The 27,324-nt window shown below is 43.6% G+C and overlaps 1 protein-coding gene across 8 annotated transcripts in view; it reads right to left on the bottom strand.

The window, feature by feature from the left end:
• ADGRL3 (adhesion G protein-coupled receptor L3) overlaps window positions 1-27,324 on the bottom strand; it is a 515,246-nt gene that overhangs the window by 83,926 nt on the left and 403,996 nt on the right. For 7 of the 8 annotated variants that reach the window (XM_059844074.1, XM_059844068.1, XM_059844072.1 and 4 more), the window contains 3 exons: window positions 22,248-22,553; window positions 20,447-20,550; window positions 9,444-9,629 (listed from right to left, as the gene is read on the bottom strand). In XM_059844074.1, coding sequence (XP_059700057.1) covers window positions 9,444-9,629; window positions 20,447-20,550; window positions 22,248-22,553 — 596 coding nt within the window. Of the gene's footprint in view, window positions 1-6,736; window positions 6,776-9,443; window positions 9,630-20,446; window positions 20,551-22,247; window positions 22,554-27,324 lie in introns of all 8 variants that reach the window. The other variant, XM_059844075.1, reaches the window with a different exon arrangement.

The following is a 27,324-nucleotide window of genomic DNA, read 5'->3' as shown; positions in this document are numbered from 1 at the left end:
AACTAATTGAGTTAAAGGCATAATCAATGACATTGACGACAAATTCTGCTGGCAAGTTCTGCTGGAAGTTGTTTGATTCTTGCCTCTGGCCAGAAAAAGCACCAGTACAAGAGAAACTCCCATTAACTATGAATGTACCTGGTACAGTAGGAGGAGAGGGCCAGCATGAAAGTATGGATGTGGGGACACAAATACTTCTGGAAAGGTTATTGCATTGAAAGGGACCAGCTGAGGAAATGACATGTCGTTTTTGAGTGGCAAATGAACAGCACCTCAATCCCACTACACAGGGGTCGTCAATCAAATGATTACACTCATCCACTGTGTGGGACTTCAGGAAAAAAAGAGATGCACATGTCATTTCTTCAAGCTTCCTAAACAAGGAAAATGTCATTTGGCTACATGATGGCTTTAAATGCTACTTCTTAGCTGAAAAGTGCCTTCAAATCTGTCTGACAAGGCTCTTCACTCTTGGATGATTTTTTCCTTGACATTTATTCTTTTAATTCAAAATCAAAATTTGTCTCTGGTCAAAGCATCAGTAAGCACAATGGAGACAACTTCTCACAGGAAGCCAAGCCACTGACTGTTGTAACATTCAGTGGAATGGACAAACATATTTAGACTGAAAGGAGCTCAGCCACAGTAAGTGCTTGAAAATAAATAAATCATTAAAATATCTACTGCTAATCTTTGCTTCTGCCTTCAAAACTAAGCCAGAAGCACTAGCCTACATCTGGTACCAGAGTGGTGATTGGCAACAGATGGTATCAGTTTTGGTGAACTGAGACAAAGCTACTGCAACTCATGGCAAAGGCAAGAAGAGGACTTCCCATGACCATACAGAGGAATTTCTAAAATTGCTCCACAGATTGAGAGCAAAGGCTCCCAAGAGAGAGTATGCAGCCCTCTCTCTCCAACTACACAGAAAATGTTTATGCTGTGGCAACAGGAACTGTACTGACTCAGAAACAGCCTGAAATCCAGCAGTGCTGAGAACTCACTGTAGTGAGAAGAAAGGCACTGACCTTTATTAAAATTAGGCCATCTACAAAATGCTTAACTATGGAATTAATGGTCTATTACTAGGTATGCAAGGTTTGCAATCTTGGCCTTCAACTACCAATAATCTCCTAATGGGAGCGTGCAAAAAATAATAGGCAATATGAGAAACAGAACAAGGTTACAAATTACAGGTTATGGTTTTGCTTTACTTACTATACGAGGAAGAATATTTTAAGGTCAGAAGGCATCCGTGAAACTGACATAAAAGGAATTGATTGGGAAAAAGGAAATAACATACGATCTATTTCATCTGATGAGATCTTCCCTGCAGAATAAGCTGAGAACTGCATTTATGAATCATCTGTATTTGCTGCCCTACTGTTTGGGATTAGAAACCATACAGGCAACTGCTAGAGTAATTACACTAGGGAGGTAAGCAAGGCTGTTGCAAGAAAGGAAAATGCCTCTGACAGGATATCCACAGCCTTCAAGGAAACTCCTGGGGAGTTTGTGAGGCTCATCCTTTCCTCCAGCGGTTCAAATCAAAGGGACATCTCCCGCTGCTCCCTATGGCAATTTACATTCAGACTTTTTACCAGGGACACCAGATACCAGGAGTGACTCAGACTCAAGCAGAGAGTAAGCACAGAGCAACATAGGAAACACTAGATTTTTTTTTCTCAGTTTTGCCATGTGAGAACCTAACCATAGGTGTAGCCGAGTTGTAGGTGGATGAGCATGGGGTCACCTTCCTTTTTAACATTTATGCGATGAATTTTGGAGTCTGGTCACAGACCCAAGGCTGCTGCTTTGATCCTCCCCTCCCTTAACAACGGGCTCACTGCAGCAGAAACATGCAGGGTGAGGATTTCTAGTTTCACTCTTGCTGACACAAATCAAGTGCAGGTTTCTCAAGCTGTGAAGTATATTAAGTTCACAGAGTTTTAACAAAGGACTACCAAACCACTGAATCTCGCTGCGAGTCACACTTCTTTCAGATGTCCTTTTAATTATATTAAATGAAAGTTTTAGGCACTTTGATGCTGATGGGCAAACATCTCGATCTCTTGAAAAAGCAGCTAAAAGTACTCCCTGTAGCTATAGTTAATATACAACATTGTATGCTCACTGCTAGCCAATTTATTCCAGCCACTTTAACAACGATACCTCGCCTGACAGGCTGTGCAGAATAGCATCAGGAGTCAAGCAATGCACAAATCATCAGAGAACTCTCAGAGTTGTTTGACACACACTGCAGAGCTCTTTGTCATACAGCCAATTAAGTGACCAAACAAGGAACTTGAAAACCTTCATTAATTTGCCTCTTTTTTATACAAATGGAGGTTAGAGTCTTTCTTGTCAGAGGGGCAACAAGAACACAAGCAAACACGGCATAATTCAATTTGTGCTCCCTCTCAGAGCTGCAAGTTTCTTTCGATAAGTCTTCATGGAAGCTGTGACCAATCATGCAAGCAAGAGAGAAGTAGGACAAACAGAATTAATCCACTTTAAATAGTACTGGCTAAGTCCCAAATGCACCTTTTATCTGATGAGAACTACTAGGTTAGCAAAGAAAAAAAAAAGTCTCTTCTGCTCAGGTCTAAACTTAATGCCTTGAATCCTCTGAGGAAAGCCTTTCAATTTTTGCTTAGTGCAGCAATTCAAAGAGCCCATGTTTCAAACAAGAAGTGTTCAGAAAACTTCCAGGAGAACCAGAAGGACAGCTCTGCAACCTCCTGCCACTGTCTGCTACCAGGAGCCTGCCATCCTCTCAGCACCAGCTTCATGTGTGGCTCTGATGACACCTGCACCCAGAAGCTCTTGTAATTACCAAGGGGCAGGTGGCACCTCCATCATCTTTGCCATTTGCTATCCAGACCAGTGCAGAGCTCCAAAAAGGACAAGCTGACTTACAGGGCAGCTCAGAGGATGGCAGGAACCAAGAGCAGCAAACTCCATTAGACAAGGAAGATGCTGCAAAAGCAACCCTCTGCTGCCTCCTTCCACCCTTTCCACAAAGCTGCCATTCACACTATCTGTTGTATTCACCAGCCTCTGGCTTTAAAACCACTCATACTGACTTTATAAAATAAACCAAAGAATAGGAACCCTGTGAAGTTTTTGTCTTCCAAGATCCTCATCCCAAAAGCAGCATGCAATTTTGCATGAGAAGAGGCTTCTGGTTTGGCACTGCAGGGAAATTCATTGGCCCCCTGATGCCCCAGAGCTGCAGCCCACAAATCCAAGTGAAGCAAGCAGGTGAGCTAAGACTTTGCAATCAGATGCATGAACATGATAAAGAGACTGCAAGCACGGGTGTGGTATGAGCCTTTAATAAAACCTGTGTTTCCAGCTACTAAATCAGCAAAATTCTCTAATTTTTCCCCATGTTTAAGTTTTCTGTTTTAATACAGCATCACTTACTACATTATGAGAGCCTTTTTAGTTTTTGGCTTTTACTACCCCACCTCCACTCCTAGAGGACAGGAGAATTGCATCCATGGCATTTTATGTTGAGGAGCTGAGAAATACTGAGCCCATGACACTTGCTGAGGGGCATGAAAGAAATCTGTGACACCAAACCCAGTTTCACAATCCCCAAAAAGTCAAGTGATTCATGTTTTCTACAACTCCAGTGCTTCAGTTTAAGGACAACAACTTTTGGAAATTGAACAAACACAAATTCTGAAAAAAGTGAAGAAAATTCATACCAGCTTATATCACAGACCAACCACCAAACCAAGCTATGCTAATCAAATGCATCACCCATTGTGACTCATTCTCCCACAGGATGACTTTTCCATCCCCTTTCCAAAACAGAGTACAAGAACTTCAGAAAGGTGGGCAGAGGAGATGCAGATCTCTGCTCTCTAGGCCACCCTCTTTGCCAATGGAGCACCTTGCTGAGGCCACTCTGTCCCCTTTATATACACCTTGGTCAGCTCAGTCTCAGCTGACTATTAATTAGTATCACAAATTAAAACCCACTCAGCAGTTTCTTAGTTATCACCATGACTGAAAAATCTTCCAGCACCTGTCCAGTCATTATATTAATCCGTATTCATTGTGCCACCTGCCGGGTTGGTTCTTGCTGGATTTTTGAGACAAAAAAAGGAGTGAAACTAAAGAAGCAGCATTTGTAACCTCTATCTCCAATCAATAAAATCCATGAGCTTTTAACTCAACAAATACTGTGAAAATGAACAAATTAAATCCATATTTGTTTTAAAGGTACCCAAAGAGAAGAGGTGATAATCTCATAATGCATTCCCAGTTTTATGTTTGAAGAGCTTGCAAAATTTCTCCATCCACTTTGTATATTTATTTATAGTAATTTATTTTGGGTTTAAGAGGAATTTACACACCAATTGCTACAGGGGCTCTGTCCTGTAACTTAAACTGCTCTGTCCTGCAACTTAAATTGGTTAGCCCAAAGAAAACAGTAAGACTGATTTTAGCAATTATTATCTTCTCAGGTCACCCTCCTCCTTCCAAAAAAGCACCTTTCCTCAAATGCACTTTTGATATTCACAGTTCCTGGACATCTCTCGCATAAACTTCATACTGCACCTTCCTTTGTCTAGGGAGCACAGAATTGAAGGTACACTTCCAGCCCTCTGAGCCAAATTCAGCCAGGGATGCTCTTCACAATAATGGGATCAGCACGAGGAGATCATGTCAGCAAAGCTGAACACTATTTCTCTGCCATCAATGCCACAATGTACCAGTGACTTCCCATGTTCCACTGACTTTACAAAGTAAAGGGGGTCACCACATAAGATTTGCTGAAAAATCTCTGTTAAATTCCTTGAGGCAGCCCAAACATTTCACTTCCTGGTAAAGGATGAGTAGCCTGTAACAGGACTATCTGCAGTCACATGTAATTGCTATTACAGACAACCTCTCCCTCACTAGATTTTTTTTATGACTTTAGCTACACAGTTTTCCACATAGAAGCATACTGTATGAAAATATGTCCAGATACATTACTTTACCTCCATAGAGTACAAAGCAGAGGTGGAAAGGTTCAATTAGGTCATCTAATTCATTCTTCAAGCCCCCTTTTACAGGACTGTCCTCTTCAATATATATACCAGATTTGTCCATACCCATACTTAACAGCTCAAGCAATGAGCTTTCATCAGTTTTTATCTACTGAAGAAGTAGATGCATGATTAATGTTTAAACATCCAAGCAACCTTTCCAAGTGAAAGGAAAGGAGTCCTTGAAATTAAGGGTAGGCTGAAGTTTTTACAGAGTATTCAGGCTTTATTCTACCAAGGCCAAGCTTTCTGTAGGGTGTATTAAACTCACCAATCACTACTGTTTGAAAAAAGACAGAAGAGCAGGAGCATGCATGAGCTCTGTGGAGAATGCCTGTGCAGCCAGGAAAGGACAGCTATGGACCAGGCAGCACCCAATGTCCCCAACAGGACTGTGCAGCCCAGAGTCAAATCAGTCTCACCACGTTTCCTGTGGTACCGGTACACGGGGTAGCTAGCCTGGGAGTGAGCACTGCACTGCAAACTTTCCTAAATTCCTACAAATGCCTGCTAGTTGCTTTTTCTAGGATCCCAGACAAGGGATGTGTGACTCCATAACTCATCTTTATCCATTAATGTCTATGGGAGGGAACAGGTGACTATCTCGTGACATTTTCCAAAGGGAAGGCAGCCTACCAGCACAGAGAGGCACTGTTTAATTTCTAACAACCTAAAAATCCAGACCATCTAATCCCATTTGCTAAATGAAATTTGTGCTCACAAAATAAAGTCAGTACAGACTGTAAGAAGTGGAATTTTGCAGGAAAACACAGGTACGGACATCCCCCTCCAGAAACACAGCATTCATTTATACACCTTTCACATATGTATATAAATAATGATCAACCACCCATAAGAACAATATCAACATTCACAAGCACAAGACAGATTAGAAGGTAAAACATTCACATCTCTTAGAGCAGCATTAACTGATCTACAGTACACAAACAGGTTCATATAAAAAAACACTGGAGCAAATGCCATAAGGCAAGGTGACAGGATTAATAAGATAACCAGAGGTCCCACTCCTGAAAAGCCCACAAATGTGATCTTTCCAGAATCCTGGGGCTTGACTTTGTTCACATCAAACACAACCTAAGACTATGAAAGTCAGGCCAGACCTGGGTGAACTTTATGGGATGTTATGTTCATCACCCTATGCATTCTTTGCAGCACTCTCCTTCCAAAATCTCTCTGTGAGACACTCCACATTTCATTACAGTCCTGCCTCCTCCCTCCTGCTTAGTGCTGCCACTTTGAATTGTTCTTAATTTAGAAGTGTAAAAGGGGAAGAAGGAAAACTAAGGAAATGCAGGAGGCAGTAGCATGAATGACAGGCTGTAAGCAAAATCCAGTTGGTCTGGAGACATCTCTGTAAGCAACAGTTTTGCATTCTTTACTTGCACATCTCCATACTGTCCTGCTCATTCAGATGGCCAGATGAAACTTGTCAGATCTCTCTTTTAGTTTTTTTTTTCACTTTCTGATTCAGAGATTTTGTCCCAAATTTTTGTCAAGTCTGAGGAAAATGGGGCAGGTCGGTGAGGAAAAAAATGACATTATTATCCTGTAACCTTAACCTTAGAACTTGCTGCCACAAAGGTGGTAAAAATCAGATTATTTACAGAGACAAGACCCACTTCACAGTCATTCAAACTAGACACGTGTATTAAAAACACAAGAAATACCTGGACATAGGCCCTGCAAGAGCGCTCCCTTTTCTGAAGCTGAGTCCATAAAGAGAGCAGATTAAAGACGGAATAGAAAAAACAAGTTAGTGACAGAACAAGGGGAAAATAAAAAGAAGAAAATGCCTGTGAAAAACCCCTCATTTCTCTCTTAAACAGCTCCTGAAAAACCAACCAAACTAAAGGTGTAAGCGTGAGTTAGTCAGCAGTGGAAAACTGGAAGGACTGGCTCCAGAAATGTGGGTTAGTCCTTTTTCAGTGAAGTGAAGCACAGACTGGCAACTTTGCAAGAGCAGCTGTTAGATGGTAGAAGACTCTGAAGTCTAGTAGAGACACTCAAGACATGATGTTTTCCTTACAGCTTGGAGATCACACGTGACATTTCCATGTCCAACAAGCTTGAAAAGATTGAGGCTGATGATTATTTGCATGAGAGGAGTGTGAGCTCTGCAGTCAGACAGTGCTGATGCCACAGTGAAATATAACCAAGCTTCAGATGAGCAGGACCAACCCCAGGGAGCAAGACTTGTACAGGACTGCATCCTGATACAGCCTGGACCTGTACAGACCCTGACAGACCTAGGGCTTGGCAGGCAGTCTGCAGCAGTGAGCTGGAATTGGGGAGATCTCAGGAAACCAGGCTGCTCAGAGCCACTGGCTTGGCTGGGAGTGTTTTTGCTGATGTGCCTGGTTGAAAATTGCACATCAACAGAGATTCAGGACAACTTGTGCTCTCAACACACAGCAGTGCCATCCCATTAGCGCAGCTGAGAGCCAAATTTGTCCTCGAGAGTTTTGAGGCTCTGACATAAACAAAATACACCCAGGTATCATGCAATGCCTAATTTCAATTTCTAATTCATCAATTTGGAACACTAGAAATCTTCCTCTGGGTAAATGTGGCCAGTACAAAGACTTTACAGAAACAAATGGAGATCAAAGAAAGCCTTGCTGAAAATTACGGAGCTATCCACTCGGGGGTCTTCCCAGTCTGAAATGGAACAATTATCACCTTAATTAAGCCTGATCCAGTGGAAAGCATAAAACTTTTAGTGACAGAAAAGTGGTTCCTGAAAGATGACAGCTTTTAAAAATTCTGATTATGCCAGTTTATTTCAATTCATTGTACATTAGCTTGTAAAAAACCACACCAGTACAAAACAGCACAGGTGATTACTTTCGGATCTCCAGCACATTTCCTTTAATGATTAAAAGGATATTTAATAGCTAGTGCTTACTTTATTTCTTCTTTCTGACTAAACAGCACTAAACAAAATTCTTTGCAAATTACTTTTTTCCTATTTTTTTTTTAAATACTCTTGATCAGTGAAGGGGAAAATGGAGCAGTAACTCTGCTGCCTTTTGTTTGCCCAATACTACTTCCAAGTTGAATTCATGCATTCTTAAATGAACACAGAGCAGTTGCTCTTCTAAAGAATTAAGTGGGGAATGAGAGCAAGTAAATTACTGAGCCTGTCATTTGGATCACTGAGTCGCATCGCTGTTTTGCAGGACTTCACGTGGTCCAGAATTTTAATGTGGAATGCAATTGATTTGTATGTGAGGCTTGTGCAAAGCTGATGGCAGGGGGAAGAAACCTGCACTGGGGACCCCGGAAGTGACAGCTGAGCCAAGGAGCTCTGCCCTGCCCAGTCTTCCCCTCCTGTCAGTAACTCATTCCTGCCCCCATGATACAACCCCACTCCGTGTAACTGAAACAAATATCATAAGGTGAGATAAAAACAAAGATGAAAAGTATGTGCTTGCAAAGCTGAACTGACAAAATGTTGGGTGTGGCTGGGATGCACCCAGAAGAACAAGCAGACTACAACCATGAAACCCGTTAGTAAGTGACATTAATTGCTGGCATTGCCTAATATTGTCAGACATCACCATAATTTCAACAAAGAACCATGGTATGATTATAACAAATAATGTTATGCTGATGTAACAGTTAATACAATTATCACCTATGCTGTTATGAAATGGCTAGAGGCAGCACTAATTAAAAGCATCAGGATAACCCAATTCACAGCACATGCAAAGCACATGAGATGCAGGAGTTTATCTCCCATGCGACTGAAATCTCAAACAATCCCAAAGCCTTTAAAACAGCATCAGCCTATTACAAGAAAAAATACCATATTACATCTCTGAAAAGCATTTTTCTTCATAAAACACTTTAAAAATTTCAGGTTTAGCTGAGATCACTTATTGCTCATGTAATCTTGGGACCAAGTTCTGTTCATGCTTACATGAATGCCAGAACTGTCAGAATCTGATATGCAGCTGAGAACAAAATTCTGTGTCTTTTTTAACTGGGTGGCCAATATAACCATGTGCTCATAGGCACCAGGGTCCAGCTGCTCTTTGTCCTGACAACCAGGCTCACACAATTCACCATGATTATCCTAGGTAAGTCCTATCCCACATGTTTACATGAGATTCAGCGATGAAGAGGGCCTTTCACTAAGGAAACCTTCAGCTTTAAATGCGTTTTTACAGAACCCACAGCTCATGTTTTCTCCCACAACTGGAAACTCCTGGCTCCTTTAGTGCTTTGTAGCAATTCCACTTACTTCTGGAAATGACAAAAGGGCTAATAACTCTTAAACCGCGGGCACAGAAACCACACTGCTGCAATGCAGTTAAGGCGCTCCTGGGGCTAAGTGACAGGCTATTACTGAAAAGGCCCCGTGGCTCTCACCTTGTTTAGGCTGCGGGCGGCGCTGTCCTTCCCGCCGGGAGTCAGGTTCCGGAGCTGCACGTCCAGCAGGTTGACGAGCTGCACCATGGCAGACACGGAGTAGGCGATGTCCCCGGCGTACAGGTGGTTCCTGGTGTGCTCCGCCAGCTCCCGTGCAATGTTGGCTGCCATCTCCCCCGACCTCATCTGCGGGGCACAAAGCAGAGGGAAAGGTTCTTCCTGTGATTTATTGAAAAATATGGATATTGATCCAGTACTGATATCCAACTGTGACAGACAAAAACTCTCTAAAAGTTTAAAGTTAGAAAGTGTATGTTTATTGCGACACAGGGCAGCGTGTGGGATGGCTCCCAAATACACACTGCAATTTACAGGTGATTACAGAGTCCTTCTATCTATACAAGTATTGAATACCCAAAATACAAAATAATATTCATAACTTTGGTACATCCCATTCCCCACTTCATATGTAAGCATGCGTAGTTTGTTCCTTGAAATGAGTTGGTGGTCCCTTTCATGGGGAGGGGTCCCAAAATGAGGAAGTAAATGAAGTCTTCCTCGTTCTGACCTTTCTACCTTTTCAATGCAAATATGAACCCTTGGTAGAACTTCCATTCCCTGTCTTCAACTGGTTTCAGAACAGAGGATGCCTACAATTGTCTTATGTTCCTAAAAGCTATTTATCACTTTCTATATTCTTCATTATAAACCCAGCTAACCAAATATTGTGTTTGCAAGCAGTCATTTATTAGTTAACTACTAACTCTTAACTTCATCAAGGCCTACCCATTTATTTTAACTCCAATAAAGCTTATCTCTAACTAAAATCTTAGCTCCTCTAAAATCTCTAAATTCCTTAAAGTTTACATCTCACCGGGCTGCCAGTGACATGTCACTCCAGTGCCTTCCAACCCCACACCATTACCCAGCTCAACTCCCCTCAAGAAGAAGGAGGAGAAGGAAGAAGGAAAAGAAGCATTTCCCAAGAAGTCAACTACAACAAGGGTCTTAGTGGTTTGATCATGAATAGTTTTCTGAGTACAGTTTTTCCAGTCAACTACAGTGGCTTCAACAATTTCTTCTCACTGGGCACTGTTTTCCATGGGTTTTCCATGCTAAAGAAGGCTTTAATTAGCTTGTCCTATTGGCTTACTGTGCCACTTGAAAAAAAAGCAATGTAAGTAGCCTCTCCTATCAAGAAAAAGCAGTTTGTGATTCCAGAATTTTGTGCGATGGCAAATAGATGATTTTTGTTACAGCTTCTGCACAGAAGAGTTCCTTGTAAAAGGATCAAAAATAGATGACGTAACCCAGAGAAACCAGAGGGAAAAGTTCCCTTTTCCGTCTTATTGATTTAATAACCAGGAGCTAATTTATCACTTGTCATCACTTGCCACACTAGCCACTGATAATGAGGCTAGTGACTCTCAGCACATGTAAAAGCATTCTAACTCTAGAGCAAAAGGCTCAAGCAGAGGTCTACTAGAAGGGAAAAGCCAGCAGGTCGGTTGGCTGAATTGTCTACTGAACTACTGTATCATCTAGCTGAGCCACAAAACTCACAAAAAAACCTGCAGGGAAATTCACTGTGTAATTATTTGAGAAACTCTCACTTTTTCTCTGCTTTTCCTCCTTTTTCACTCTTTTGCTCTCCCTGTCTGGTACCCCTTTCCTCTTCTGTGCCATGGGGATTTGAGGCAGGGCAGCTGGCCCCATCTCCTTTTTATGAGCAGCTCACTACATAAATACCACTGCAGGTTGCTGGTCTTTTATTCATTATCTACCAGTCTGTGATCTGGAATGCAAATCCATGTGGAATATGCCTGGGACAAGGAGAAATTATACAGGATGACACATAAATGAAGTTCCCACTTCTCTGTCAAACTCAATGGCAAACTCTGCTGTGCTTTTCATATGAATTTTCAATTGTCTTATCTACCAACAGCTAGAAATCAGATATTTCTCTTGTTCCCTCACTTTCTGGTGCTGATTATAAAAGCAAGATTCTAGGGAAAGATTATAGGCTGAGCTTCTACCTCTCTGTAAATCAATTAGCTGAGTTATAAATGAATAACTTACTTCCATCAATTTGACAGCAAAAGCCAATCTGATTTAATGAAATCTAACTCAAGATGTTCATATGCTCATCTTCAGGGAATTAACGCATATGATGATACAGAGAAGATAAATAAAGGAGATAATGTGTTGTTCTTCCCATTAGAGCAATGATAAGATATATTCAAAAACTGAATTATTTCTTTCTTGTTACACTGAAGACTAATGCCATAGAAACCAGATCCTATTCTTACAGCTGCCTGCTCTCCTAAGCAGCTGAAGGAAGCCACACATCAGCAGAGAGGCTGAATTTTGACCTCTTCTGTTGGCTCTCAGAACTTCAAAGAATAACTGCATCAAATCCCTTTAAATAAGAAATCAATTTCAACATTTTCCTACAGTTCATTGCTGAAGTTTAGCATGTATCATGACACATTGTTTATGTAAGCTCTGCAAAAAACTTTGGGAATTCAAGATATTTTTTACAGATACACCACTGTAAAACCAAAAACTTCACTACCCAATATTTGACGTTCACATCTTCCCTTGGACTACACACCTATGCAAACTGGCACACTCAGAGAAAATGCAGCTCAGCTGCTACAAAGGCAAACACAAGAGTTTTCCTTCCCTGCAGGCTGCTGCTGTTCTTATCTGTCTGCAAAAGTGATAAAAGCTGGTCACTAATTATCTCTTTTCCTTTTCTCTTGGACTCACCCTAAAAACTGTAAATTTGAGGAATTATACTGCGGCCAAATAAACAACACAAAAAATAGGCAGCAATGGAAGAAATGCCCGAGCAGAAGGCAGACTAAAGCTCAGAGTCTGTGAACTCCTGGGACATAGAAGTATTTACCCTAAGTTATCTTACAGACCCAGGTTTCCTGGAAACACATATTGGCCATTCTTCTGGGAAAACGTTTTTGGCTGGCAGGTAATGAAACTACATTCTAGTGCTGACAATTCCACACCTACACACAGAGTCACACAGAAGGTGCAGCTACAAGTCACTACAGCAGTGCTGAGACACTCTTTCCACTCTGGCATGAGAGGGATGTCTAGAATGATGGCTGTGTGACACATTAACGCTGATTTCACCAATTCTTTGGAGCTTTTTCCACTGAAATTTAAGTGTCTCCTATGCAGTGCTGTCAAACCCAACTTCTCTTATGAGTCCCAAATGGACTGAATAGTCCAAATAAGTATGTGGTCTCTTATAACAATAGGACTGAATCTTTTTTATTTTTCTTTTTTCTTTTCTTTTTTTTTTTTTTTGGTTAATTCTACGTAATGCTCAGCAAAGCTTACTGCTACCCAAGAGGATGCATCACTAACTTACTTCCTTTCTATAAATTACTTCTCCACATCTTTCTCTTCATTAGTGCTGCATGAAAGATGAGCTACTTATATTATTTCTTCCAAAACATGTAATACTCTTTAACCCTATGTCATGTAACCCATGACATAGTTACATATGAATACAGGAAAAACCCCTGGAGGTTCTCCATGGGAGATATTGAGAGGCAAGTAAGAAGTAGGGAGAAAATCTGACCTTTCTACTGTGAGGCTTGAGAATAAAGGGAATTAAAAATAATACATCTCTCCCTGATATGAGACCACTTTTAAACATTTTCTACCCTGATTAGGAAAAAAATTAAACTTAAAATCTAAATAGGATTCTGGGATAAAAGAAAACATTCTGTTCAAACCAAATTTGAAACCAAACTTTTGGTTTCTGCGGTTTTTTGGCCTATTTTTTCTTACCTTTTACAAACAGATTAAAACCAGTCTTGGAATGCTAATTTAAAGGAGTGAAAACATATTTCTTGCTAATAATGCCAACATACAAAACACAGTTTTATAGGTCTGCCAAAAAAATTGCTCCCCTCTTCCATTTGGGAGGACAGGATTCAGGCCAGATTTACAAATGATCATTGGCAACACCTGAAATCCCACTGTGTAACACTCTGCTGACATTTTCCAAGTTTGTGCCACTATCTTGCACTTTTTTATGCGTGAAATAATAGGTTTTGGAGAGGACATATTCTCCTGCCTGTTTCATATATGCCAACAAACAGAAGCGGGGAGTTTTGTCTGGAAAGACAGACTCTCTTGCAGCAGTGCTTGCTGTTTCAGCCCTCCTTTTCTCAGAAGAAACCCAACTGCAGAAGAGGACAATAGAATAAAAATGAGAAAAAATGCAAAAAGATAAGTATTTAGGAGGAAAATTCAGAAGAAATAAGAAATATGCTGAGAAGTGAGCAAATGAACTAAAACACCAGTAGTCATAAAGGCAAAAGTATTTTCCTGCAGCCTTCTGAAGAGGCAAGCTGATATAAAAAATAAAAAGATGGCATGAAAGACTGAACTAGGATTTTAAAAAACAGAAATGTACAGATGGACTGGTCAGCTGGAAAGACCACGAAGGTGATGCTGTTTTCTGGAGGAACAAACATCTGACGGGTTTCACCAGGCACCATTAGCTCCCAGCAGTCAGGTAGCAAGCCTGTAAGAGGGGCTGTGGGTAACTTCTGACACTGCAAAGCTTTCATGGCATTTTTCTTTCCCTGGCAGGAATTTCAATATACGTGTATGCATTCACAGAAAAGAGTCAGAGCATATCTACCATCCTATCCTTTTTTATTTCTGAATCACAGAATCATTTAGGTTGGAAAAAAACCTCTAAAATTACCAATTCCAACCTATGACCAAACACCAAAATGTCAGCTAGACCATGGCATTGAGTACCACATCCAGCCTTTCCTTAAACACCTCCAGACACAGTGACTCCACCACCTCCCTGGGCAGCCCAGTCCAGAGCCCAATCACCCTTTCTATGAAGAAATGCCTCCTGATGCAAAAACCTAAACCTCCCCTGGCACAGGTTGGGTCCTCTTTTCCTTTTGCCAGCTGTCTGGGAGAAGAGACAGTGCTCTCCATAGAGTACAGGAGACCTAAAGAACACTGAAAAAGTGGCTATGAAACTATGGTATTCAACCAACTTAAACTGCTTATAATGACCCTTTAATAAGCCACCCTCTGTGGCATCTGCTCCATCCAATTAATGGTGGTGCTCTGAAAACAGACTGCCAAAAGCAACTTGGATGGAGGATTTCATTGTGCTGCCATCAGGACTGCAACTGCACCCTCAGACCTGGACACGACAATGTGGGCATGTCCTCCACAAAACCTCACTCTCCCCGTAACACACACCCAAGCAGATCTACAAGACCTCAGGAAGGTGATCCACAAAACCTCACTCTCCCCGTAACACACACCCAAGCAGATCTACAAGACCTCAGGAAGGTGATCCACAAAACCTCACTCTCCCCGTAACACACACCCAAGCAGATCTACAAGACCTCAGGAAGGTGATGCAAATCCTGAGGTTCACCTGCTCTTTGGGAGTACATGATCCAGGCCACTCAGGAGGGCATGGGAGGCACATAGTTTAGATTTACAGACTGAGGCTTTCTGTGCATTTGTGAAGGGCACAAATTTTCCTGTTCTGCTACAAAAGAAGCCTCCTCTCTCCCAGAGGTTTGAAGCTGAGCATAGCAATGCCTGTCCTCCCAGGCAGCACCCACAGCTGAAAGCTGCAGCAAGGAAGAGATGTCTTCAGGCAAGTCACACGCTGCACTAAGGATGGCACTGATGAAAGCAAGAGGCAAAACAAACAGGCTGAGACTGAACGTCTGACCTCATGATCAGGATGATGCAATGTATCCAAAGCTGACCTTTTTGCTTCCTGTTGCTGTCTGACTCTAGAAATAAGCTGGGTAGCAGTGCATAATTCAATCGCACTGGCAAGTTCATTCCCCCGCTCCGTTACGAGGGCATGGTAGGCACCAACAATAAAGTTAAAGTAAATGTCAGGAGGCCAATGAATTGCTGAGGAGAACATTTGTTCTGATCTTCCATCAAGCACAATAACTCTAATGGAAGCTAGGAAACGGCTGTAAAACCTAATACCATGATGCAAGCAGGCAAACGCCCAATCTACAGTCTGAGCACAGCAGGAGAAAGAGAAGAAGAAAGTAATCATTCTTACTTCACTACACAGATATTAAGGCAAGCACAGCATTTCCCTACTATCCTTTCTGGCTTGGCTGAAATCCCTCCAGGGGACCCATCACCATTCTTCTTGAGCAGTTTGGATCCTGCAGATGTCAGAATTTTGGGAGACAAAGCAGATTAGGAATCAAGACATGCTGAGCAGGTATGAACCCTGGCTGACAAAGAAGTACTTTTACCCATTTTGTCAGCTGTGCTGCAGCTGCAGATGCAGTGGGCTGAGTGACCAGGTGTCGTGGTTTGAGAGGAAATGAAGGTTTTTGGGATGGTGTGGTCACGCCAATCGGTGTCCAGATTTTAATATTGGCACCTGGTTTGTCCACTGAGGGCATGGATACGCCTCTGAGAACACAGGGGTTAAAAGCTGTGAACTCCCACTGGAAGTTCTTTTTGAGTTCCGGCCCTGGACGAGAGCAGACCTCCCCTGTCCAGCTCTGAGCTGGGTGGGGGGTGGGGAGGGGAGCCACGTGGCCGGAGGGAGGTCAGCCAGGCCTGGGCCGAAGGGTGGAGGAGCATTGCACTGCGAGGGCTTCGGGCAGCCATCCCCCATTCCCCCCCCGGAGGGAGAGAGAGAGAGCAGCCTGTGCCTGTGATAGCGCGGCTGGAGTGAAGGAGAAGGGGGGGGTGCCCAGCAGGGATGGAGTGGCCTTTGGCTGGACTTTTCTTGGATAGCTATGGACAGAACCCTTGAGTTCCTGTGACACAGAGACTGCATTCTAGGGGGAGGCAATGGCTCAGAGCCAGGAGAGTGCGGTGATGTGAAGGTGTGTGAACAAAGACGAAGGGTGAGGAGGGTGGTGGTGGTGCCCTCCGTCTTTGAAGAAGAAGAAGAGGAAGATGATCTCTGTTCAAGAGACCCCTCAGCCCCAGGGGGTGACACATGGGGGGGACAAGTGTCCCAAAAGGAGAGGGACTGTGCTCTTTTTTTTGGAACTGGGCAAAGCATCCTTAAAGGGAAAAACCCTAGAAGCAGCTCTGGTCCATGTGCAGTGGTGAGAGCACTGGACATGGAAGGAAGAGGTCAGGATGGCAAAATGTTCTCCGGGCGGTGCCACACGTGACACGGAAACACGAGAAGTTTCGACTGTTTCCTGGGTGAAGTCTGTGGTGCAAGAGGGACTCCTCTCCTCTCGAGGAATTGAGAATTGATTATCCAAAGGGTGGTAACGGAATTAGGAAATTTGGTGGGGGGAGGAGGAGGAAATTTGGAAGGTTTTCATCCTGTGTTCTGTGTGTTTTTCCTTGCAGTTTTAGGTTAATAAATTTTTTTCTTTCAATCTTAAGTTAGAGCCTGCTCTGCTCTGTCTCTGATCACATCTCACAGTAGATACCAGGAAAAGAGGTATTCTCATGGAAGCACTGGCATTGCGCCAGGCTCAAACCATGACACCAGGAGAGCTGGGGATGCAGGAAAGCTGAGCTGCAGGATGTAACCAGCCCTGTCCTCACAGCACAGCTGGCTTACTGCTCCCTCTAGCTGTCCCCACAGCAGAAGGAAGAGAAGCTGGCTGGACTTAGAGGCAGAAGGCTCCTTTTTCATCTTCAGAGAAGTGCTGGAGCAAATTTGCAAGCTTTGGGAAGCATCCCATTCACAGCAGGGATGTTAGAAACCAGTGCTTGATTTATGGATGAATTAGTCCCCATCTTTAAGTGCAGTGGTGATTTTCAAGCCTCTTGCTTGGGCAGGGAAACCAAATGGCTATTGGTTATTTCATATGTAATTTAAAACTGGATTTACTGTAAGGATCCTACTGAAAGGCAGGACATACCCATGTGCCAAAAGATGAGTTGCTGGGGAATAAGACCGACTGGCTGAACAGAGAGCTTTGGCTAGAGCAAGAAAAAATAACAAAATAAGGAGAGCTTATGGCCTCTGGAGAAAGGACAGGTAACAAAGGAGGACCACATTGTGAGGTTATACAGGAAGAAAATTGGCAAGGCTAAAGCTCAACTAGAACTTTGCCTGTCTGCTGCCATAAAAGATGGATACAAGGGAAATATAGTGACAAAGAATGAGGAAATGGTTGAGGTGGTAGTTAATGCCTCCTTGGCTCAGTCTTTAACAGCAAGACCAGGGTACTCAGGTTGTCCTCAGGGTACCCAACATCCAGAGCTGGAAGACAGGCATGGGGAGCAGAAGAAAACCCCCACAAACCAGGAAAAAAATGGTCAGTGACCTGATTAACCATTTACCCATCCACACGTCTATGGGGCTGGATGAGATCTACCCAAGGGTACTGAGGGAACTGGCAGAAGAGCTTACTGAGCCACTTTCCATCATTTCTCAGCAGTCCTGGCCAACTGGGGGTGTCCTAGTGGACTGAAAGTTGAAAATGTGATGCAATATCATGGAGCAGATCATGCTGAGTGCCCTCACGTGGCATGTGCAGGATCTGGACAGGCTGGATCGCTGGGCCAGGGCCAATGGGATGAGGTTCAAAAAGGCCAAGTGCAGGTCCTGCCCTTGGGTCACAACAACCCCATGTAGCACCACAGGCTGAGGAAGGGTAACTGGAAACTGCCCAGCAGAAAACAAGAGCCAGTGTGTGCCCAGGCGGCCAAGAAGGCTAATGGCACCCTGGCCTGTTTCAGAAACTGGGTGGTCAGCAGGGCCAGGACAGGGATTGTCCCCCTGTACTGGGCACTGGTGAGGCCACACCTCGAGTGCTGTGTCCAGTTCTGTGCCCCTCACTACAAGTAGGACATTAACATGCTGGAGGAAGTCCAGAGAAGGGCAAGAGAGCTGGGGAAAGGTGTGGAGCACAAGGCTTATGAGGAGCTGCTCAGGCAGCTGAGGGTGTTCAGCCTGGAGGAAGGGAGGCTCAGGGGGACATTATCCCTCTTTACAACCACTTGAAAGGAGGTTGTAGCAAGGTGGGTGTCAGTCTTCTCTTGGTAAGAAATGATAGGACAAGAAGAAATCACCTGAGGCTGCACCAGGGAAGGTTTATATTGGATATTAGGAAAAGTTTCTTCACAGAGAGTGGTCAAACATTGGAACAGACTGCCCACGGAAGCGATTGAGTCACTATTCCTGAAGGGATTTAAAAGATGTGTAGACATGGCACTTAGGGACATGGAGTAGTGGTGGACGTGGCAGTGCTGGGTGAATGGCTGGACCCAATGACCTTAGAGGTCTTTTCCAATATAAATGTTTCAATGATTGCAACCCCAACAGGAACCCCTAGGCAAGCCTTGCAAGGCTTTCCCCTCCAAAAGACTCTCCTGAAAAGTCTTGATGTCTTGTAACAGCTGTCACTGAGGTTGGGACACATATCTCAAGATCCCAGTGAACTCCCACTCAGGCAAAAAACTTAGATCCAGGGTCATCTCATAGATTCCCCAAGTCCTTTCTACCGACTGGAAGAAGGTATTTAATGCTGAACATAACTAAATTCCTTCAGGAAAAAAAAAAAAAATCTAGTCCCAGTTTTAACCTGCTGGGCATTTCTCAAAACTTGCCTTGTTCAATTTTAGCCTGCTTTGAAAGCACGTAACAAATTAAATGGGGCCCGTTTTTTACGCAAATGATAGCTAGGGTTTCAAATAAAATAAGCCTAACCTTGATGGAGATTTCATCAGTGCAGGCTATTATTTCCCTCTGCTAATGGCTAACGGCCTAGTCATCTTCACCAAGCAGCAAGAGGTCTCCCAGCTGCCTGGGTGAATTATGGCTGGAGTAAGTAATATTAACCCCTCCAGGGTAAGTATGTAGGTCATAAAACAAGAGCTGCACACAGCTGCTAATGCCAGCAAGGGCAGCCTGTGCTCATCAGCTCGCTGGGTGTATGGCAGGAGAGGGACAGAAGGACCACAGGCTTTGTAGTGGCTGTGCCATATCACAGCAGCCCCACATTAATTGATGTTTTCCTTGGTGGAGGGATGGGTGCAAGCACAGAGAAGCAAGATAGGGATGACCAGTGCTAGCAATTCACAGATTATTAGGCATCAGTTTGGATGGGAGCAGAGAGGAGAATGTCCAAGAGTCTTGTCTGTGGGGTGACCCCATCCCACTGACCAATGGCTCTTTGGGAGTTGTGTGTCACTATTGTGCAGCAGCACAGCTCACTTGCAACGCCAGGACTTGCTCACTCTGGCTAAAAGAGTGAATAAATCCCCACAAATTGCTATAATAAAGATTCAGCCCACAGTCTCTGTGGCATAAACACACATCTGGTCTCTGTTTGTAATGAAATCAGCTGAAAGCACCATTGTGCATTAATAACAAAAATGCTCAACATATTGCTACCAAATAAGCTCTGCTTGTCTTGAACTTTTATTGTCACATGTTAATGCACTTTTAACACTGATAAATGATGAAGTGCTAGAAAACATTCATCAAGGGACTTAAGAGTCAAAAGATAAGCATTACTGCAGCATTGTTTTCTATTCCACCAGTTCTTTTATAATCTGGGCAGAAGTTAAAAACAGAAAGTCAGAGGCACAAACCAAACATTTCACATTTAGCCTGCCTTTCTTTGGTAAAGATTTCTCAACTATGGGGTTTATCCTGTGCTTGCGTGACATGAAAAAATCCTTGAGGATGCATGAAAGGGCGTTTCCTTTTTCAACAACTCAGTACTTTCCATATGTCCACCCACCTCCTCCTCCTCCCTCTTCTTGCCACGAACAAGAAATGTCATTCACTCTAGTTTAATTCCACTCTTCAGTCCTTCTCCTTTGCCTTCCCTTACCCTCTCTGCCTTAATTTCCATGAGACACTTGCTTTCTACTTGAAATTCTTGGCTATTATGCATGGTTCATGCTTTATGTGTGACTGTTGATCCTTTTGGGTTCCTCATGTGAGAAAAGCAGGGAGCTGAGCAAGTTCCCTGTGCAGACTCAGAGTGGTCAACACATGGGAAGGGTTTTACCTTTTGAGTGATGTGGTTGATCCAGGGTGAAGAGCAGTTGCTAAGATCAGGTCCTTGGGGTTCCCAGATACCGTCAGGTGAGAGACACCGGAAAGTTGCAACACCTGTAATAGGAAAGTTGCTGTGCTCAGTGTGACTGGTTGCATTTTGCCCCTGGCACCCCGTGTCAAAGGCTTTTGGGAGCTTATTAGTGCTCAGGTCTTGAGTAGCAGACTTCTGAGTCATCTCAGTGTCCTAGTCTCCCATCATCTTGGTCCTTTAAGGGCCCTAAGATATAAAAGACCCATGATGTTGTGCAGGAATTTAATTTCCAATTTGGCAAACAGCAATTACAGACAGAGGACTTGCAGGAAAGCTGCCAGGTACTAAGAAATCAGAAGTAGATCTCAAACACCGAGCCAGCACCTTGAGTAGTCTGCCCCACCACTGGTGATTTGGGATCAGAGACTGTGCCTCATCTTCCTTGCTGTTTTATGAAGATTTTATGGCTCTGAATCATCATTATGACATTTGGGTGGAAACAAAAGTTTGAATGCTACAGACATCAAGATATATTGCTGGGGTTTGCTGTCAGCCCCCAGCTGTCAAGAGGGACTTTAGAGGAGAGTTTTGTTTGGGAAGTTCTGCCCAATCCCTGCTGGAAAAGACAGCAAAATACCTCAGACCCTTTCAGACAAAGAGAAGCACATCACTGATAATGTATCACAGCTTTTAACAAGTTGCATGAATCACTGAAATTGGAGATGGGAAAGGCTTATTGGCCATCCCCTACCCATAGGAGATGGCCAATTTTATCCTTTCCTCAGTTATTTTCATCCTGTCCTTAGCTCTTGTGCTTAGGAAAGGACTCCCTGCATCCAGCCTTCATTTTCCATCTTCTTTTCCTTTTTACAGCTTTGGTTCAGAATATCCTTTCCCCTCTCTGGGAATCACATCATACTTTTGGCATTAATTTTACCAAGCAGAGCTGGGAAAAACAGCAAAAATGTTCTTTACCTATTCTCACCCCTGATGCCTTTCCATGCTCCTCATACTTTAACATATATTTTATCACTCTGTCCACACCAAATTCCAGACTGAGTCAGTACTCATGTTCACAGGTGTGAATGGCTCTCCAGAAGGGGAGAATTGATACAGAGTTTCTCCTCTGCAAGTCAGATCCCTTCAGCCCTCATTTTCAGGCAATTTCCTCCACTTTTAAGATTTCTTCTTTGAAAGAGAACTTTTGGGGCTGGACACCAAGACTAGCATGAAAAATAACTAGTTTTAAAAAACTGCATTTGTTAAAACACAGCAAACTGAACCATATGCCAAAACCCATTCTTAATGCGATTATGTATCAAATTGAACAGAAAATTTCCAAAAGCAACATTTTTCAAGAAAACAATTGTGGGAAGAGCAGAAGAAAAGGAGCAAAATCCAATAAGCAATAAACTATTTTGAAAGACTTGGCTTTGTTTCCCCCCACCACCACTTTCCCAGCTGATCATACTGGATGCTGGCTGCTGTGTGAAAAAATCACTCACACTGGTTCAGGAGCTTCAAAGTACAGGTTTTGCTGATTTACTCCCCTGTCCCCTCTCTTAGCAAAACAAGCTAAGAATTAGCCACTAACACATCAGCCAGTGAGCCCAGGGGCTACAAAATACAGGCAAAACCAGGTAAGGCACATCGTACACAACTTCTGGAAGCAGCAGCTCTTCCAGCACATTCCCAAAAGGTTTTTAGTACTGGCTGCACACTGACAAGGTGTCACAGGAAGTGAAGCCAGCCTGCTGTGTCCTCCCACCCCTTGACCCACCTATGGAGCCCAAGGGACAGGGCTGCTTTGCCAGCTGGCCCTGCCGAGTCCGGGACCACATGATGTCGCGGGCTTCCATGGGGTCGCAGCTCTCCGCCCCGGTGGGCGGCAGCTGGGAGGAGGCGGGTGGCAGGTGCGTGGTCATTTCCTCGGGGACATCGGCCATGGGGGACGGCGTGCTGGTGCTCCTGTTCCTCCTGCCCGAGGCCGACGTGGTGGTGGTGCGGCCCGTGGTGCTGGTGGCCACCCGCGGCGTGGTGCTGGCCGTGGTGCTTCCCGGGCCCAGAGCCCCCGATGTGGATACTCCTGAAACCAAGGCAGAGCTGGTTAGAAAGAGGAAGGGAACAGGACTCAAGCCTAGGTCCTGAGGATGTCCCCTCTTATGACTCCAGAGCCCTGCAGGGTGTAATGGAGCTATGACTAAGGCAAGGCTGTCTGCACAAGCCCCTCAGAGAGAAGCTGGAGCAAAGAGTGAGAGAAGCACACAGGGGGGTAATAATCATTGGAGCACAACTGATTTTCCAAAAGCACTAGCATCTAATGAAAATAAAGCAGCACTTTATGCCCTCACCGTTTTTCTTCCTGGCATTTTAATGTAAAAATTTTATTTCCCATTTTTTAGGGAACACCTAGCAGAGAAATGCTTTTAATTGTTAAGTGTTGCTGAAGACCCAGCTGGTTTGGACAGAAAAACGTTTTCCATGGTGTAATTAAAAAAAAAAAAAGGCAACAAAAACCAACAAAACCCAAAACCAAACCACAAATCCATTCCCAACATCAAAAGTGCACACAGGGATGAACACAAGGCTGCACTCTGGAGCAAGCCATCAATTTTCTCTGAGGTTTGTGCTTTGCTGCACCATCCCAAGAGCAATGCTTGGCCCCTTGATCTGGAGACCACGTGACACAAGCAAAAAAGCATGTCAGCCCAGCCAGATCCTCAAGACTTTAATGCTCAGTGGGCTAATTCATTGAAAACCAGCAATGAGCAGTCAAGCAGCAAGAGGTGGGGAACATGCTTTAGGAGTGCATTAACCCACTGTACATCCTGCAATAGCTGCACCAAGCACTGAGTGTGTGGGGAATAGAGGGATGCCCACCTTACAATTACCTCATTTAACCTCTTCTTTAGACCAAGGTGCTTGCACAGAGCCTCCGCTCTGTGGTCAGGAATCTGTCTATGGCTTGACCTGAAATATCAGGTGGGGAAACTGAAGCAGGCTGCCCCCAGCTGCTCCCCCATCACCCCTGCCATGCCATGTCACACACAGTTCGTGGAAAAGCTTGCTTCTTCCATCTCCTTTACCTCTCAAAGATAAGCACCCTGCAGCTTCTCTCAGCATAAAACTTTTACTCCAGTTCAGTTTCAGATATTCACAACTGCCCCCTCAATCCCTGCCTGAGAAAATTCTGGGGCTGACTGTGAAATGCAGGTAAGGAAGCAATATAGAAAGGCTTGTCTTGATCCATTCTCACTCTAATTTCCATGATGTAACACCTCCCTACCATCCCACCTCTTCCAGCATCCAAAAAGCCTTCAGTCACTGCTGCTCCATGTCCAGCGACAGGAAATGGAGTTTCTACACTAATTCACCTGAGCACCAGGTGAATCTGAAAACAGGTCTCAAAACACTCAGTGATCGGATTTTCCAGCCTCCTCCTGCCACCTCCCTTTCACCATGAACCCTGAGTTTAAATTAACTCTGAAAAATACAATGCAAAAAACATGCAGATCCTGCATGCTTCTGCAGGATCTTTTCTCTCAGATTTCTTCCAGTTTCTGCTCAAAACTGCACTAGGGTCACCAAGCAATGATTTCCCTCTGATGTTACAGAGAGGACTAAAATTTGCAGAGAACTTCAGCAAATATTACACTTTTACTGCAGCAGGACTTAATGCAAGTATGTTTTATTTCTTCATAATAGAGATTAGCCTGGTAGATAGCAACCTGTAAAATTTTTCCCATTTACTCTTACAATAACAAGTTATTTTCCTTCTGCAAAATTACCTATGCCAGGCACAAAGGAATTGAGTAGATACACTGGATGCAGTTTCAAAGTCAAAGCTAGCAAACCCTGTTTAAAATAATTCTTACAGTCATGTGTGAGCATACAGAAACATATACTGAGCACCCTGGAGCTCCCCTTGATCCACACATGGGAAACCTGCATTTTTAAGCCTAGTTTTCATTGAAAATCATTGAATATCCCACGGCATGCTGTTTTTGGAATAGCTCTGGCAAGTTTACTGTAGCAGATAGGCACAAGGGATTTAATGGCATTTTCCTTCAGCCATAAAAAAAATGAGCTATTTTATCTTTCATAAACCCCCTGGCACCAGTGTCAAAATCTCTTTGAGGGCTTGTTCTTCCAACTTTTTTCTTGTTCCATTGGGCTTTCTTGCTGCTTTTGAAAATAAACACATCCGCCATTTACATAGGACAAGTTGTAAGACGACATGAAAGAGCCGCCTCCGAGCTGCCTAACGGAGTGAGACGGATGGGATACCACTGAGCTGAGTTCAAAGGTTTGATTATTCAAAGAGTCAATTGGGTAATGAGCTCCAGCAATCATGATCACCATGCTAAAACCACCCAGTTTTTCACCAGGAAGCACCACTTGCCAATTTTGCTCACACAAGCGTGTGCTTCAAAAATCAAGTTAATTGGTAAGGAGGAAAAGAACAGGGGATCGGGATCATTTACATAGAAATGACTCTCAAATCCAAGCAAAACTATGAAGAGACTGCAACCTGTGTAAAAGCACCTAAATCCTACAGCACAGAACAGAGATCAAACCTCCAGATTAACTCAGGCTGCCAATAAACAGTGAGTTTTTAACTTGGGGGAAAGCAGCACTGCTTCAACAGAGGGATTCTTCAGACAATGTTTCACAAGACAATTTTTGCTCCAAGACAAGCGCCTTTAAAAACCACCAACACTATTACAACTAGAAATGTATAAACTTAATTATTTTATTTTTACTGTTTGTTTTTGTTTTTTTTTTTTTTTTAACCATGCATTGCCATATCAAGACCTTAAAGTTTTTGGATAAAATTCAGTTTTTATTCCTTACAAATCCAAGACTGCTGACTTTGATTCCATGAAGCAGAGCACTGGGATAGGAATTTTCAGTGCTCCCAAGAAAGCAATTTATGGCTGTGGAAACATTTCTTCCCCAGAAACACCCCAAAGTGATAATTCACTTTTTTCTTCCCTGCTCTATCTAGAGAGCTGGCAGTAATAGCAGAAGACTAAGTTTTGCCATCATTCAGATTAAAGCTGCAGTCTTAAAAAAACAAACCCCAAAACATTTTCAGCGTCCACAAGGGAGCAATTGCAACTCCCAGAGGAGCCTCTCTCTACTCAGGGCACATCTGACTAGCAAGAAAACAGAAATTTTTAGGTCGTTCCCTTCTCTCTTTTGTTTCCCAACCTCCACATAGAGCTCAGGCTTGTGGAGGTAGATTTTTGCTTGGTGGAAGGAAAATCATGGTACCGATTTGCTCATAGGGAAAAAATCTCACATAAATAATGGACTGTCTTTTCCCCCATTTCTCTCTGTTTTCCCTTCCTGAAGTAGTGACATGACAAGTGACCAGCACTTTGTATTTGCCATGAAGAAAATCCACCACATGTCATATAACCATGATGTGGTTAGATGCCCTGCTCACCTCTTCCTGGTGCTCCCAGACATAGGAGACTGCTTTCCCAAATGACTCTTGACTAGTGTTTTCCTATCACAAAAGCAGCTTTGATTGCAAGAAAGGCTATTTGCTACCTTCTCTCTCATTTTTCTTAAATTTTGGCACCTAAGTCTCCAGCCAATGACCCGGTGTACTCAATAATACTTAATAAGAGACATCATGCACTTTCTGTCCCATGAATGAAGATAACTAGGTGCCCCTCGAGCAGAAATTGCTGAGAGGATTTCCTGGGTGAGGCTCACTGGCTTTGGCGGGGTAAGGGATGACAGGAGACATCCATCAAGCTGTCCCCCTGGGGTCACAATCCAAAGGTTCAGCCTGCAGGCTGCGTGCTACGAGCCAGCACTAGCTCACGTAATTGGAAGGAGAGGCTGCACTCCAAGTTCCACGCTCAAGGTCCAAGCAAACCACGATGACTTCACTCTCTGGCGAGTCCTGCATTCCTGAGCTCAAGGAGATGGGATGGGGCGCTGGCAGCCAGGAGGCCCTGCCTGCTCCCTGTGCTGCACCTAAAGCAGGGCTGGACCAAGTGAGGTACAACTAATCCAGCAGCTCAACAGCAGCAATCCCAGTGTTCTCTTAAGCACATCCAGACTCCATTATTTACACATGTTGCTGCTGCACGAAGGCAAACGGAGCACTGAAGGAGTAGGGAAGGCTGTGAGAAGCTCAAAACCTGGAGGTCTCTCCCTTTCCTCCCTCCCTGTAGTTTTGCCCTTTTCATATTTGGCAACCACATCCTTTGCTTACAGCATCCCTTTTATCACTTCTTCTACTGAGAGATGGTGCAAGTTGTATTTACATAGCAAGTAAGAAGGTTTAGGCATGCGTTGAAAGAAGCATCACAAAACCCCACAAACCTAATACAACTGGAGGATTATATCACAGCTGTTTTTCTCTTCCCTGTCACATAAATGCATCTCAGGGGAATTAATTTTCTACAGGCATTTTCAAACACATTTCAGAACATCTTCTGAAACTCCCTAGAAAAACAGTAATATTTGAAAGTAAATATATTCCCACTTTCTTTCGCCATTTTATTTTTGTTTTCATGTGTTTTTTTTCAAAGAACTCCACGTGAGGTTACAGAAGAGGACGATGAAAAGAAGCACCTACACAGACAGCACCAACTCATTAACACACTGCTGGATTGCAAAGCTACACTGAGCCTATGTTAAAGACATCACCCTGCAAAACCTTCTCATGGTAAATGTCTGCTGGAAGACCAAAAGCCACATGCTGGTGCCACTCAAGAGCTGCGAGCCAGGGAATCGACAAGGTGAGATTAGCCCCTAAATTATGTACAGCTCCTTCCACGTCTTTGAGAGCAACTATGATTTATTTTTACTGCAGGCGAAGGCCAAGCTGGCCT

Source organism: Haemorhous mexicanus, chromosome 4, assembly GCF_027477595.1.
Source record: "Haemorhous mexicanus isolate bHaeMex1 chromosome 4, bHaeMex1.pri, whole genome shotgun sequence".
Classification (NCBI taxonomy): Eukaryota; Metazoa; Chordata; class Aves; order Passeriformes; family Fringillidae; genus Haemorhous; species Haemorhous mexicanus.
The sequence above is the reverse complement of the archived record's forward strand: the minus strand, read 5'-3'. Positions and strand labels throughout refer to the sequence as shown.